The 14,793-nt window shown below is 42.6% G+C and overlaps 1 protein-coding gene across 2 annotated transcripts; it reads right to left on the bottom strand.

The window, feature by feature from the left end:
• Nucleotides 1-458: 458 nt before the first annotated feature.
• On the bottom strand, nucleotides 459-13,130 carry DUT (deoxyuridine triphosphatase). 2 transcript variants are annotated; one of them, XM_032856559.1, is made up of 7 exons: nucleotides 13,091-13,130; nucleotides 11,955-12,090; nucleotides 9,312-9,403; nucleotides 7,570-7,614; nucleotides 1,231-1,305; nucleotides 1,008-1,078; nucleotides 459-583 (listed from the first exon to the last, which is right to left on the bottom strand). In XM_032856559.1, exons 1-7 carry the CDS (start codon nucleotides 13,113-13,115, stop codon nucleotides 527-529), a joined length of 501 nt encoding a protein of 166 aa, XP_032712450.1. In that variant the 5' UTR covers nucleotides 13,116-13,130; the 3' UTR covers nucleotides 459-526. The 2 variants fall into 2 exon arrangements, with proteins under 2 accessions (XP_032712450.1, XP_032712449.1); XM_032856558.1 differs by lacking the exon at nucleotides 13,091-13,130 and adding an exon at nucleotides 12,636-12,873.
• Between the last annotated feature and the right edge of the window lie 1,663 nt (nucleotides 13,131-14,793).

Raw genomic sequence — 14,793 nt, forward strand, 5'->3', positions numbered from 1 at the left:
ATGCTTAACCGACTGAGCCACCCAGGAGCCCCGAGATCAAAAACATTTTTGAGAGCAATGAAGAGAAGGTACGAACAAGGAATAACTTCAACTTCTTTTTATTATCTTTTTCGTTCACTTCATACAATAATTTATATCTGTGAAAGAATTCAAATTTGTTGAATGAAAGGCACTGCTTATGATTCACAAAGCAACTAAATAAGTTGAAGAGAAAGCATTTAGTGAATTAAATAATACAGGGTTTTTTGGGTCTGTAATCGATATACATCTGATTAAAAAAATAAACAGTTTGTATTAGGTCACCACACAGATTTATACAATAATCAGATGTGTAAAAACATAAGCATATCAGGTTTTATGGGACCCCGCCCCCAACAGAGGTATCTTTTCCTAATTCCTAAGAGAACCAGTTTTAGAAACTAAAGCTATTACGTTTACAGATGTGCAAAACACCAAAACACTTTAAGCAAAAACTCTTTATTTTTAAGAAAAAGTATGTTTTCTCATTTTCTATTCTTGGCATAACTTAATTCTTTCCAGTGGAACCAAAACCTCCTGAACCCCTTTCAGTGTCATCTAAAACCTGAAAAGACATAAAGGTGGTTGCCAGGTAGTTAATTTCAGTTCTCCTTCAGTTCTCTCTAGCTCCTACCTGTAAGACTTTTATTCTTGCTGTAAGACTTTTATTCTTTCAAAGAGATTACAAAAAGAAAATCCATTTTTTTTAAAGCTCCATAAATAAAATATTGGGAAATTTTCAAAAAAGCTAAGAGAAAAAGAATTTCAGGGTATACTTAAATGATTTATTACCCAAAGTAATGCCATATAATAGCTAAAAAAAATTTTCATGAAATTTTAAAACTAAGCTTTTAATTTTGCTTTAAATAGGACTATTATATGTGCTATTATTTAGTTACAAACAGCATAGGAAACCCTTGAAATTGTATTTTTCCCTTCACTGAAAAGGTGACATCATTTATTCCCTGCTTGGCTTTTATGATACTTACCTGAACTTCCTCTATTTCTGGATAAAAAATCCGTTCACAAATGAGCTGTGCGATCCGATCTCCCTTTTTGACTTGAAAGGAAATAAGAGTTTATTACTAATATTTTATTAATACTTTCTCTAATCTTGCCTGTACAGTGAGAATTAGAGGGAGCATGTGTTATCCAGACACTCAGAATTCAGAAAACTCCCTGCATTTATGTGACTAAATGCATTTAACATACCTTCAAACTTTTCTTTGCCAAAATTAAATAGCACGACACCCACATTTCCTCTATAATCTTCATCTATGACGCCAGCTAAGGAAAAGAAGAGTAACATGAGCGCAGTTTATGCTACCAAAACACTGAGGGTATAGGATTACCTCAAAACCATTCTTATGTAGCTCCGAGATTTTAATCCTCACAAACAAGTAAGTGAATCTTGCTCTGGAACTAGGTAAAGTCTGAAAACTAAGAAATGAGTCTTACTAAAATGCAAATACATAGAATGGCCCTAATTTTCCCACCTGTCACCCTTACAGACGGTGCCATTTCCTATGCTAAACTGGGAGTGTACTTAGAGTCTCAGATGGATCATCCTCACTCCCAAACTCCTGTGCATTTGCTGCACACCTGCTAAAAAGACCAGAAGAAAATTACAACTTGGGCTTTAAAGGCTTTTCCTGGTAGCTGCTTCCCACTAATATCCAGATTGAAATATGATGGAGTCATAAATAAAAATGTCCAATAGCCTGAAGATCTGCAGTGGAATTACTCAGTGCTGACGCTGTTAAGCCTCAGGCCGGCTAATATCAGAACACTCATTTTATAACAAAAATGGAGGTGAATCCTTCCATTCATATTCCACCTCTCTTTTTAATGTGAGCCACCAGCCCTTCTTAGAGCATGAGCTCTCGGAAGACATTTGCACATCAGCCTAGTAATGAGCACACTTTTCCGTAACACCGTGTGTGATCAGGACCTGTTTGAGATTACAAACACAGGGACAACAAATCTTTGCAGGAGAGGACTTGAGCCAGGGCCCTGCCTTGGCCCAGAGAGGTCCATTTACCAGGCTTGTTAGCATTTAACTTTGAGCCAAGAACTTAAAATGTTTCCATAAACAAAAGCACAGATAACACAGGTGTAGCAGGCCTTCCCGTTTCCTCCTTCAACACTGATATAATTCACAACTCAGCGGTTCTTAGACTATTCAGAACTGTGGAACTGTGCAACCATCACCACAAACAGTATGGGGGACCATTTTCATTACCCTGAAACAAAATCCCCTATTAGGAGTCACTTCTCTTCCTCCTCATCCTCCCCACTGCCAATTTCCTTTTATATATGTTCATTCTTTCCCCCCAGTTTATTAAATGGTGGCTAGGACTCATGGGACCCCAATTAAATGTAGCTCCATGTTATAGCTTATGTATTACTAACACCCCACCTCCTAAAAACCAAACACACAAAACTCTTATTAAAGAAAAAAAAAGAAAAGAAAAATAATCAGGAATGCACCTCAATGGGTATCAATGCTGACTGACCAAACTCATAATTATTTGAAGGTCAACTGAAAAAAAAAATTTTTTTTTTTAAAAGAACAAAAGTAAGCATTCCCTTTCAATTTTCTTATAGGAGGGAAAAATCCAGCATGGGGTAAAGTACTCAGAAAAACCAACCTTTTAGATTTCTCCAGTGGATTATGGTAGAAGTTTAAATGAATCCTTGTGCTTTATGAATAACTTACTGGGGATAAATGAAATCAAACTGAGCCTTCTTAAAGGTTCCTGACACAACATTTTTAAGAGTTTGAATTAAAGATAAATAAAATAAGCATTTTAAAAAATTAGTTGTCAAAGAGAGAGCACAGGCAGAGGGAGAAGCAGGCTCCCCGCTGAGCAAGGAGCCCAATCTGGGACCAATCCCCCTGGTATCTTAACTTGAGGGGAAGGCAGCCACCCAGGCGTCCCAAAGATAAGTAATTTTAAACTGTGAGAAGGAGGGGTAGATAAGTAGCAGAAAGGCAGCAGAGCTCATTCATATCATGTCTAGACTGAAGGAAACCGTCTTTTCTTTTCTAGCTGCACAGAAACAAAACCTTGACCAATTCAAAGAATCCTGAAAACTGGCATCTTTCCCCACTGCCACTTGACCATTAAATTAGTCCTTAATGTGTAATTGGTAGAAAGATGGGACCAGCTGTTTTCTGTATTATCTATACACAGAAAGTTCTGGCTGTAGAACAACCTGGATGGGATTCAGTGGAGAAACCCCTGCGGAGAACACGCTATTCCCTGCTGGAACATGTGACCCCAGAAGACCATAGAATCTCAGAGCTGGAGATCTCAAGTGCAGGCAAGTACTCATTTGTCTGGAAGGGGCTCAATGAAGACAATGCAGACGGACTTCTGAACTCTTAGTTTCTACTTTGTAAGAAAAACCTTAGATTACGCAAATACTACACATACATATAAAATAAAATAATGTTGCCCTACCTTCCCTCGGGTAGCCAATGTTACAGTAATAGATTTTACATATTACTTTCTTGTATATTAGTCAGGTGTCAGATGTCCTTGTATTTTAGCGATTTTCAGTCTCATCAAAAAGTTTCCAGAAGGCACTTCCCTGATCAAAGGGTATGTACATTTAAAATTTTAATGGATATTTCTAGATTATCTTGCAAAAAAGGTATAGCAATTCAAACTTCTATCAGCGATATTTAAGAATGCCCAATTCCAAAGTCCTCACCAATACCAAATGATAGCAATCTTTTTTTTTAAAGACTTATTTATTTGAGAGAAAGTACGCATGTGAGTGGGGGGAGGGGTAAGGAGAGAGTAAGAGGGAGAGAGAATCTCAAGCAGACTCTGCTGAGCATGGAGCCAGGAGCCTGACATGGGGCCTGATCTCAATCTGAGCTGAAACCAAAAGTTGGACGCTTAATCAACTGAGCCACCCAGACACCCCCAATTAAAAAAAATTCAAGGGGTGTCTGGGTGGCTTGTGGGTTAAGCCTCTGTCTTCAGCTCAGGTCATGATACCAGGGTCCTGGGATAGAGCGCATCGGGCTCTGCTCAGCGGGGAACCTACTTCTGCCTCCCCTTCTGCCTGCTTCTCTGCCTACTTGTGATCTCTCTCTCTCTCTGTCAAATAGGTAAATAAAATAAAAATCTTAAAAAAAAAATCAATTGAAAAAAAAAAATCGAGGCGCCTGGGTGACTCAGTCGTTAAGCGTCTACCTTCGGCTCAGGTCTTGATCCCAGGGTCCTGGGATTGAGCCCCACATCAGGCTCCCTGCTCAGTGGGAAACCTGCTTCTCTCTCGCTCTCCCACACCCCCTGCTTGTGTTCCCTCACGTCGTGTCTCTCTCTGTCAAATAAATAAATAAAATCTTTTAAAAAATTCAATAAAATCTTAAAAAAAAAAAAAATCCTAAAAAAAATTCTGGCCACTGTGATGAGTGAATAATGGTATCTCATGGCTTTACTTTTCATTTCCCTGATGACTAATGAGGTTAGAATGTTTTTCCTCTGTTATGTTTGTTGCACATTTATATGCCTATTCTTTATTTTATTTATGATTTATTCCCTCATTGCACAATTTCCCTTATCAGTTTGTTTGGGTATTTAAATCTTTTACCTATGATCTGTAAGTATTTATGTTTTTACTATATGGCATCTTCTCCCACACAAAAATGATCCCTTTTGGAAAGACCTTTGCTATGTAGCTATCAGGTAGTCTCATCAAACTCAAATCTAGCATATCCACGAATCGGGTGTCTTGAATTCTGTAAAGCCAGATATCCACCAAGATTTTATGCTTCGCACATAGAGATGTGAAAACCCTTTTAACTAACTAACTAAAAGAAATGAAGCTGTTCAAAGTCAGTTAAAATGTATGGCAGAAAAAAAAATGCATCTTCAATAATACTTTTTTTTTTAGCATGAATGCCAACCATATGAAAAATCCAATTGTTCCAAGTTTATGTATTACTCAGAGGCAATCTGACCTTCAAGAAAAGCCCAAGACATTCTTTTTCTACATAAGGAACATAAGCATCAGGGATATTTCTCTTCATGAGAAAGCAGAAAGTATTTTGAAGTTATCACTGGAAAAATCATACATTGGAACTGGCAGAGTAATTAACTGACTTCAGGCAAAAGTTTTACTGTGCCAAGACTTTGGCATGTCATTTGTTGGAAACCTTCTTTAGTGAAAACTATCCACACCTACCAGATGTGAATTCTGAACAGAATCCTGCATACTCAACTTTTCCCTTTGACGCTTATTTACATCCTGGGATTTCTAACAACATCTCTCTTCTGAAGTAAAAACTGGCCAACTATGATAAACATGTGCCTAAGAGACATTTTTAAGAGACTCTGCGTCCAAGAACACACCACAGTGTGATTTTATGAATAATATCACACCAACCACCAGGCAAACAAACTTTCCGTTTCATTTACATGAATCTTTCAGAAGGTTGTTTTAAACAGAGCAAAAATTAGTTACAAAGTCAGAAAAAAAAAAAAAACCCACAAAAACGTTGCCACATTAAAAAAAAAGTCTATGAATTCTCTATAAGAAATATAACTTATAGGGGCACCTGGGTGGCCCAGTGGGTTAAAGCCTCTGCCTTCGGCTTGGGTCGTGATCCTGGGGTCCTGGGATGAAGCCCCACATCGGGCTCTCTGCTCCACAGAGAGCCTACTTCCTCCTCCCTCTCTCTGCCTGCCTCTCTGCCTACGTGTGATCTATCTGTCAAATAAATAAATTAAAAAAAAAAAAAAAGAGAAATATAACTTACAGGGTCTAATATGTGCCAAGCAGTGTGAGATGTGTTGCATATATTATCACTCAATCCTCCTATCCTTGTGAGGCAGGCACACTAATTTTCATTTCATGGAAGAGCAAACTGAGGCTCAGAAAGTACTAAGTAGACAATGAATGACAAAGCTGGGACCCAAGTCTAGTTGTTACTCCAAAGCCCATGTTCCTTTCACAACCCTTTGAAATTTCCTTAAAAATATATGCGATTTCTTATATTCTGAAGTTATAGTCCTAAATTACCATACTTGATGTTATAAAAGTATTTTTGAAAAGCAAGCATAACTGAGCCCAGGCAATTCTCAAGCCAAGCGTGCTGTTCATCCCTGCTGTGTCAAACCTGGCTCCTCTTCAGTCCCCAAGAAAGGGCCACCTTGGGAATCCTGTCTTGCCCCACAGCACCACCTAGTGACACTAAGGGGAGGCTGAAGGGCAGGCCAGAGACAAGCCCCAGACATGCCTCATTCCTTACTTAATGCCTGCAGCACCAGTTAACGACAAGCTAATTTAGGGTAGCTCCTGGTTGGTGAGAGATGGAGCGAGGGGACACCCAGCATTTAACTGCAGCATAAAGAACAGAGGGACTAGAATCACAGGTGAAGATTCCAGGGTTTATATGTCCGCTTGGGATCATCTCTAAGTCAGTTCTTTATCTGCTAAAAAGTAGCTTTGTGGGGCGCCTGGGGGCTCAGTGAGTTAAAGCCTCTGCCTTCAGCTCAGGTCATGATCCCAGAGTCCTGGAATCGAGCCCCGCATCGGGCTCTCTGCTCAGCAGGGAGCCTGCTTCCCCCTCTCTCTGCCTACTTGTGATCTGTCAAATAAATAAATTAAATTAAATTAAATTAAATTAAAAGTAGCTTTGTAAGTATGGAGGGATTTGGAGAATCTAGCATACCCACGAATTGGAGGGCCAAGATACCTAATTAGGTGAGGCACTCTGCTCACTACGATGGGAATACAAGTCAGGACAAAGGTCAGTACTCCAGAAGAGATGGAACGCAGTATCAGAAAGGTGAGAATTTCCTGATGGTGAGGGTGGTTAGGCAGCGGATAGCACGAGGGCCAAGCAGGGATGGGGCTCTTCACGAAAGGGGCTCTACAATGAAATTGTTGACTTTGGGAGATGTGAGTAAGGTTTTATCATAAGGGAAACAGGAGTCGCTGAGTACTTGCTTGACAAAAAATGTAGATAGGGAAGCATAGTGTTTTCTCTTCTAACCTAGGGAGAGTCACTTTTTGTATTTTGCCAAATGTGGATAGCTCTCTTATACAGGTATGAAAATTCTTACAAGACTGACCTGCATTTTTCTGTAAACTTTTGCTTAAATAATTTAACAGCTTTGCTTAAATAATTTAATTACTTAAGCAAAACATACTTGCTTAAAATAATGACATGAAAGCTTTCCCTACCCTTATAAAACTAACTTTCTTTTAAGGATAGAGTCATTTTTGGACTAAATGCAGATTATCACTAAGCCAGGGCAAAAATCCTATCCATAGGATAATGACTAGTTAGCCTATTAGTAAAATAACATGCATTTCACATCATGATCACTTTAAAATTAGACATAACCAAATAATATCTGAAACTGCATCACAATTGTTTATTATTTCAGAGGTGGAACTTTCTAAAGAGTTAAAAGAACAAAAATCATTTTCTTGTCTTGAATCTGTCATTTGATTACTACCTGTTAAGCAAAGGCAAAGTTAACACAAACACATATTTACAGAATGAAATTGTAAACATATTACCTCCTACATCGATGAAGTGTTTTGCAGCCAAGCCAGAACGGGGAGCTAAAAAACAAAAACAAAAACAAAAAGGAAGTGGGCCCCTTTGCAGGGGGAGATGCAATACTGGATGTAATTTACACAATTTCAGCATGCCACTCTCATCTCCTAAGACATCTACCTCTTCATCTTAACTTTAGCAGATGGTTCTGGACCCAAGAATCTATTTATTATACTGTTTTTTAAAGTAGGAAAGAACAGTGTAGAAAAACTCGACAAAGTTTAATTCAAAGGCAGCTTAAATCACTCCCACACGACTTCAGTCCATTGAGGATTCGCGGTGGCCTGGCAGTGGACCATTGGGGTAGACTGAGAGGTGAGCAACTGGGAACAATCTCGACCAACGCTTTCAAGCAGTCTGCCACAAAGGGCGGACTGCAGCTGGCAGTGAACAGGGCTGAGGAAGAAGACTTTTGTTTTAAGATGGGAGATCTGAACATGATGCATGGGAAGAGGGCAGAGGAGGATAGTGGAGAGAGACAGATATAAACTTAACCAATGAGTAGCAGAGCTTAGCCTAGAAACTGGGAATCTTACTCTTAATTCAAATGCCAAATGACGTGTCTGTATTAACAAACGAACCAGAGTAAGATAAAAGGCCTGGTATCAGTCAGGCACATGGTCAAAAACTAAACCTTAAAAATTCAATTCCCATGCTTTTTATTCTTAAAATGAAAGCATAAACAAGCGAACTTTGTACCTTACATTTGTTGACTTGAGCATCAGGCCTCTCATTAATTATTCCAGCTTCTAGTTTTCTATTCCATAATAACTTAAATCAGGCACTTGTCATTAAATGCTGCTGCTTCCTGCTTTTCCTTTTATTTCAATTCCATCTCCTCATCTCCACCCCCCAAAATACTCTCAGCCAAATGCTACCAAAAGGAGATAAAGAAAGAGCCCATCTCGTTTTTCTTTGAAAGGCAGAAGTATGAGCAGTTCTCACACTCATGGTCACAAGACGGTAGTGGTCTAGCCCCTTCCCACCCACAGTTCCATTTGTTCCTTCACGTTTACTCTGATTATGCAATTTAAGAACATTTTGAACGCTCTCTCCAGTGACAGCGACCGGCTCTTCTTTATCATAGCTCTTCCCACTTTGATGGTACCTGAAGGGTACCGTGACCCCAACATACCCCATGGGAGAACACCCAAAGGGGGAAAGGCTAAATGGTCTGACGGACTTTGAGCGAAGAGAAGCAAAAGTTTTACACTCGGGATAAAAGATGCTGTGTGCCATTAGCCCAACCCTGCCTCTATTTTCTTCTATTACAAACATTAACCATTCTCATCATCATCTTCACGAAGACGTCTAACCTCAAATGCAGTCTGATCCTTGGAGGGGGAGTTCAGTTAAAAACCACCTGTGTTTTCAGTGTCTCAGTGAGGAGTTGAGAGAAAAACTCCGGGGCCAACGTGAGCCTCCTAAGAGCTCAAGGAATCAGAAAAAAGAGAGGGGGAGGGTTGGGGGGTGGTAGGCGTATGTGTGTGTGCAAGAAAGAGATATGTAACTGAAATGTAGTTTTCAAGCAGCTGTATCTGCCATCACAGCTGGCACTTCTTTATTTTAGGACCCATGCCAAACAATATCCCTTCCCTCACTTATACCCTGAATGAAACTAAGATGAAGGAAGAACTAAGATGAAGGAAGAGATCATAAAGGAAGAGCTTGACAAACAGTTACCGTGTCTTAAATCACTTACCTACTCTTCCATAGCACCCAGAAGGAAGAGCTACCTGAATGTCCGTTTTCACAAGGGCCTTCTCCATAGGTGGTAGCGTATAATCATAGGCACTAGGAAAATGAAAGAAAATTACCAGTATTTATTCATAAAATTATATTTCTTTTTTCTTCCTTGTGACTAAATATATAGAATTGCTTTAAATATATTTCATAAAATAATCACAAAATAATTCATGCAATCTTAAATTTCAATAACCCATCTAGGAGTTGAGTACTCTAAATTTCCAATTCAGATTAAAAAAAAAGTTTAGGGGTGCCTGGCTGGCTCAGTCATTGGAGTGTGTAACTCTTCCTTTCCTATTTTTTTTTTTAAAGAGATGGGGAGAGAGAAAGAGAGAGAGAAGCGAGGGCAGAAGTGGGAGAAGGAAAGGGAGAGAATCAACACAGGGCTCAATCTCACAACCCTGAGATCATGAGCTGAGCTGAAATCAAGAGTCAGATGCTTAACCGACTGAGCCACCCAGACGCTCCAAGTATGTGACTCTGGATCTTGTGGTCGTGAGCTGGAGTCCCACATTCGGAGTAGAGATCATTTAAAAATAAAAATTTATGAAGAAGGTAGTGGCAGACCTTTCCTTTTAGTTGATTCTTAAAATGGTGCTACCTTTAGATATAGTCATTCTGGTGAATTTTTTTGGCTTAAGAGGTTATCAACATGTAATCTTGTTCTCCCCAGACAAAATTTCTTGGGAAATTGATGTGCACATTAGCAGGGAGTGGCAGAAAGGCAGACTTTTCAAAGATGCATGCTTCACTAACACGATACAAAGAGGAAGAGAAAGAAAAAACCAAGGGGAGGGGATGTGCAAATATGGTGGCATGGTAAGATCCCGAACTCACCCACTCCCACAGACACACCAAATCTACAGCTACGTATGGATCATTTCCCTCTGAAAAAGAGCCAAGAAAGAAGGACAAATACTCGCTAATAACAGCTAACATTTACTAAGCCCTTACTCTGTGCCAGGTATAGTCCTAAATGCTGTATATAACTCATTTTATTCTCACAACAATCCTCTAATGATTAGGGAAGACATGCAGAGGGAAGGGGAAAATGGGTGGACAACATGGGGGAAGGGGGAGTAGAGCTTTGTTTTATCTGTTCTGCTGGTCTAGGGAGTTAACCAAGCTTACCAAGCTGATACCATGAACCTCACTGCCTGGGGGACAGAGCTGATCACTAAGAAGAGGCCCTGGAGAAGGGCACTACTAAGGACCAGATTCTCTAAGATCCACGCAGCAAATGCTGCTACTGTTGCTATGACTGTAGCTCCCTTCAATAGAAATGTGAGATTTTACTATGAGTTATTTAGGAGACTTTAATACAGATTAGTAACCCAGTATTACATTTTCACTTCTTTCATTGGGACTTCCTCTCTTTCAAGAGTTAGACTACTTTATTAGAGAGAAGTTATTTCCATGTCTATTTCTGTATATAGTCATCTTTGTTCATTAGAAGGATATTTTAAGTATTTTAAATCTAAATCTCTCATATGACTCACAATGCCCAGACATGGTACTACATCACTCCACTTTCATCCATGAAAACCAAGGGACTGAATACATCCTTTTCAGCTATAACAGACCACACCTCACTTTTCCTTTTCTTTCCTTTCTTCATTACTTGCCTCACACACTCCTTTCTCCTCTTCTCCTATACTTGTATGACTTAGACCAGTAGTTCTCACATTAGAATTACCTAGGATGCTTTAAAATAAATCCTAAGGATGTAGTCATGTAGTAAACACCCATTCCCCCCAGTATCCCTGTTCACTTACCTTAATGGCTTCAGTGACCCCGACACAGTAGTTAAGGATAGGGGGAAGCACTGAACTAAGGGTCATAAATTTTACTACATTCCAACCCTGAGGCAATCAATTCAGCTCTTTACAAGTACCCTCACCTGTAAAAAGGTTAGTAACAACTACTTCAGGACTGTTGTAAGAATTTTAAAAAATCGCACACTTAAAGTTTTTAGTAGAGGTAAAAAGTGCTGAACCAATGGAAGGGTGGTAGCATTACGGACATTCCCAAAATGTTTCATATTCATACTCTTTCTGACATTCCCAGTACTTGGAGTGAACTTAAATAGGGACATACAGAGAAATTCCACAATTCCTTTAAGGCAGAAGCACCTTTCATTCATCCTCCCTGGGTATTTCCACACTCCGCACCTAGACGTCCCCCGTGCCTTTTCTTCCTATTGTGCACTGCATCACCCGCAGGCCACGCTTTGAAGCCAAGGCGGGCCTTATTCACCTCTACCTTTCCACTTGGAAAGGGTACAATAAATGTTGCAAAACAAATAATGCCTTGGTGGACATTTATGTGTAGTTACCATTCTGCACACTTCTGTCAAATTCTTACTGAATTTATGCTAAAGAGGAAAACTAAAATTTTTCAACACTAGAAAAGGACGGAAATCCTACATATATGCAAAAAGGGTTTGTTTCTATAATCTTTCAGGTAAGTTTGAAGCTGTGGCAACAGATGGCAGGATTATAAGCGAACATGACTGAGAGCCCTAAAACTCCAGAACTGGACCTTCTCCACGTGGGGCAGCGATGGCGCGGGCAGAAGGCGGCCGGGAGTCCCCACTCACCTGTATAAGTCGTAGCCCGCAGCCCGCGCGGACCCCTTGGTCGGGGCGGTGGCGTGCTCTGAGAGCCGGACGAAGCGAAGCCGCATGCTGTCCTCCGCAGGCCGGGGCCGCTTGCTGGGGGAGGTGGCGGGTGTCGCTTCAGAGCAGGGCATGGCAGAACAGAACGCGAGAGAGGACAGCAGCAGAAGGGATAGATGGATACAAAATTAGCTTGCCCGCCAGAACTTAAATCTCCCGCCAGCACCTTCCCGCCCTGCCCACCCCTGGACGAGCCCACAATCCTGGCTGAGAGGGGACGCCTGATTCAATTTGGGGTTGCAAACCCCTCTGGGAAAGCGGATTTGGGATAGGAAACTACTGCGCCTTCTCACGCTTTTCCAGCTCAGGGTACAGAGCCAACCCGTGCTTGAACAGCTAGGGAGGCCTCCCGCTCACACCACAAAAAGCAACCACTTCCCCCATCAGGAGGGCCTAATGGACTCGCGCGCGCGCGACGAGGGGCTGCGCTTCCTTCCAGGGCCCAACCAGGAGGGCTTCCTCAACCCGGAGGGCTTCCTCGTCCTCGCGTCCCGCCTCCTCCTCCCCCTCCACTCCCGGAGGCCGCGGGGAGGGCCGGCCAGGCGCAGAGCCTCCCCACGCGCCCGTTGAGGCGCGTCCTTGCAGCCGGGGCCCCGACATTACTGGCGCCGCGGCAGCCCCGGCTCCGGCTGCGAGTGCTGGACAGCGTCCGGAAGGGAGGCCCCGCGGCTTCGGCTCTCGGCCCGGCGCTGCGCGCGTCTTTGAACACTGAGCGGAGCACGGACGTAAAGAAATGGTGGCGGAGCGCGGGGTGAGGGCAGAAGGGAGTCATTCCCCCCAGGCTGGGGCGCTGGTTGGTCTTCCGCTCCCTCAGGCGCGCGCTGGATCTGCGCCCTATAGACGCGTCCGGGTTCGTTTGACCTCGGAAGCAGTAACCGCCGCCTTCTGACGAGGAGCGCACAGAGGTGGCACATCCGCCTCCCTCCGGCCGGCGCAGGCCCTGGGCCCCCAGGCACGGCGTCTCTGCCTCCCTCCTTCGGCCCGCATCTTTTTTGTGGCCCGTTTTCCAAGAACTTCCTCGAGGCTCAGAGCCTGGCCTCTGCGCACTGCTGAGTTACCTGGGGCCGCCCCCGTCGCGGCCATGGCTCCTCCCGTTCTAATCTCAGGGAACCGCAAAGCAACGGAACCGCATCACGATGCCCGTGACAGTCGCTGGGCTCAGTGATGCGTCCTAGGCTGCGAGCAAGGCAGCGTGTCCCTTTCCGAACAGCACCCGCAGTGCACGGCGTGTCGTTTACCCGTAAAAGAAGGCGGGGACATGGTCTGAGGATGATCTCAGCGACAACTGCTAGCGCTGTTTCATAGGACTCACAGAAGCACGGCGGGGCGGGGGTTGGGGGGTCTCGTGTAAGGGGGCAGTGGCTAGGATTCGAGCGAGATCCTGGGCTACCCTGGAGTAACAGCAGGGATGAGTAAATAACTGCATAGGTAATGGTAAACTGGGTTTTCTAGGTTATAAATATGTCCAGTTATTTCCAGAACCGAGGCAAAAAAGCTAAAAACCAAAATATAATACAGCTTGTCAAAAACGAACTATAGGACAGTTTTAGAAAAATGGCAACATTAGGGCATTGTTGAGGAATTTTCCAGCCTTTCCTGCTGTGCCTTATGCGCCCCACCTCTGCAGGTTCCTATTGGCTCCTTTTAAATGTTGGGATTCCTGTGGATAAATTTATGGATTATACTCTGTATTTATACTCTTCTCCCATCCTTTAAACATCTGTCACCTGATGGGGCGCCTGGGTGACTCCTGTGGTTAAGCATCTGACTTGATTTCTGCTGGTGCCTTGATCTCAGGGTCTTCAGTTCTGCCCTGCCTTACTAAAAAACAAGACAAAACGAACAAAAAATAACTACCACCTGAGGACTCCGCTTGCTCGCCTACAGCAACATGATCTGGGCCCCGCTAGTTCTCCAAACTCGTCAGAGCCATCATCCTGCTCACCTCTGGCGCTTCTGTCTACAGTAGCTCTCTAACAAGTTTCTGGACGCACTGGACTTCCCTGCCTGGGAGTCTACACACATCCTTCCTTGGTTTGCTCTTGTGTTTCGGCTCATCTCAGAAAGACTAATGCACTTCATTTTGTCAGGGAAGGGCCTCACCACCGTGTTCCATCACAATAATCTTTTCTAATCACACCATGTATTACTACAATCTGTACTTCTTTCATTGTTTATTTATTTTTCTCATTGTCTATTTGCTCTAAGAAACATGAGCTCCAGGGGGCAGGGACCATGTATGTCTTCACTCACTACTATATTCCTGGGGCCTCGCTTACTGCCTGGCTCAGAAGACTGCTTGATAAATGTTTGTCCTATGAATGAGATTCATCAGGCCCCTGTATAGGATCCCTTCTCAAAGTCTTGATTTTCCTGTCCACTCCTTACATTTTTTTCCTTTTCCTTTTTCTTTTTTTTAAATAGAGAGTTGGAGAAGGGACAGAGGAAGAGAGAGAATCTTAAGCAGGCTGCACAGCCAGCTTGGAGCCCAACACAGGGATCAGATCTGGCAACCCTGAGATCATGACCTGAGCCAACATCAAGGGTCCGTTGCTTAATCACCTGAACCACCCAGGTGTCCCATGTCCACCCCTTTATCAATGCATTTTGTTATTCTATATATGCCTTTCCAAGGCCTGCAATGAAAAACTGGTCTACCCCTCCACCGAAACCCTCCCCGACATTTCACTCCTCAGGGGAAAATGCTTCCAACTTTTTCTGGCTCTTTCTACTGGAGTGTGCCTCCCTATTACTTAAATTA

Source organism: Lontra canadensis, unplaced genomic scaffold, assembly GCF_010015895.1.
Source record: "Lontra canadensis isolate GAN:19392208 unplaced genomic scaffold, GSC_riverotter_1.0 scaffold12, whole genome shotgun sequence".
Taxonomy (NCBI): Eukaryota; Metazoa; Chordata; class Mammalia; order Carnivora; family Mustelidae; genus Lontra; species Lontra canadensis.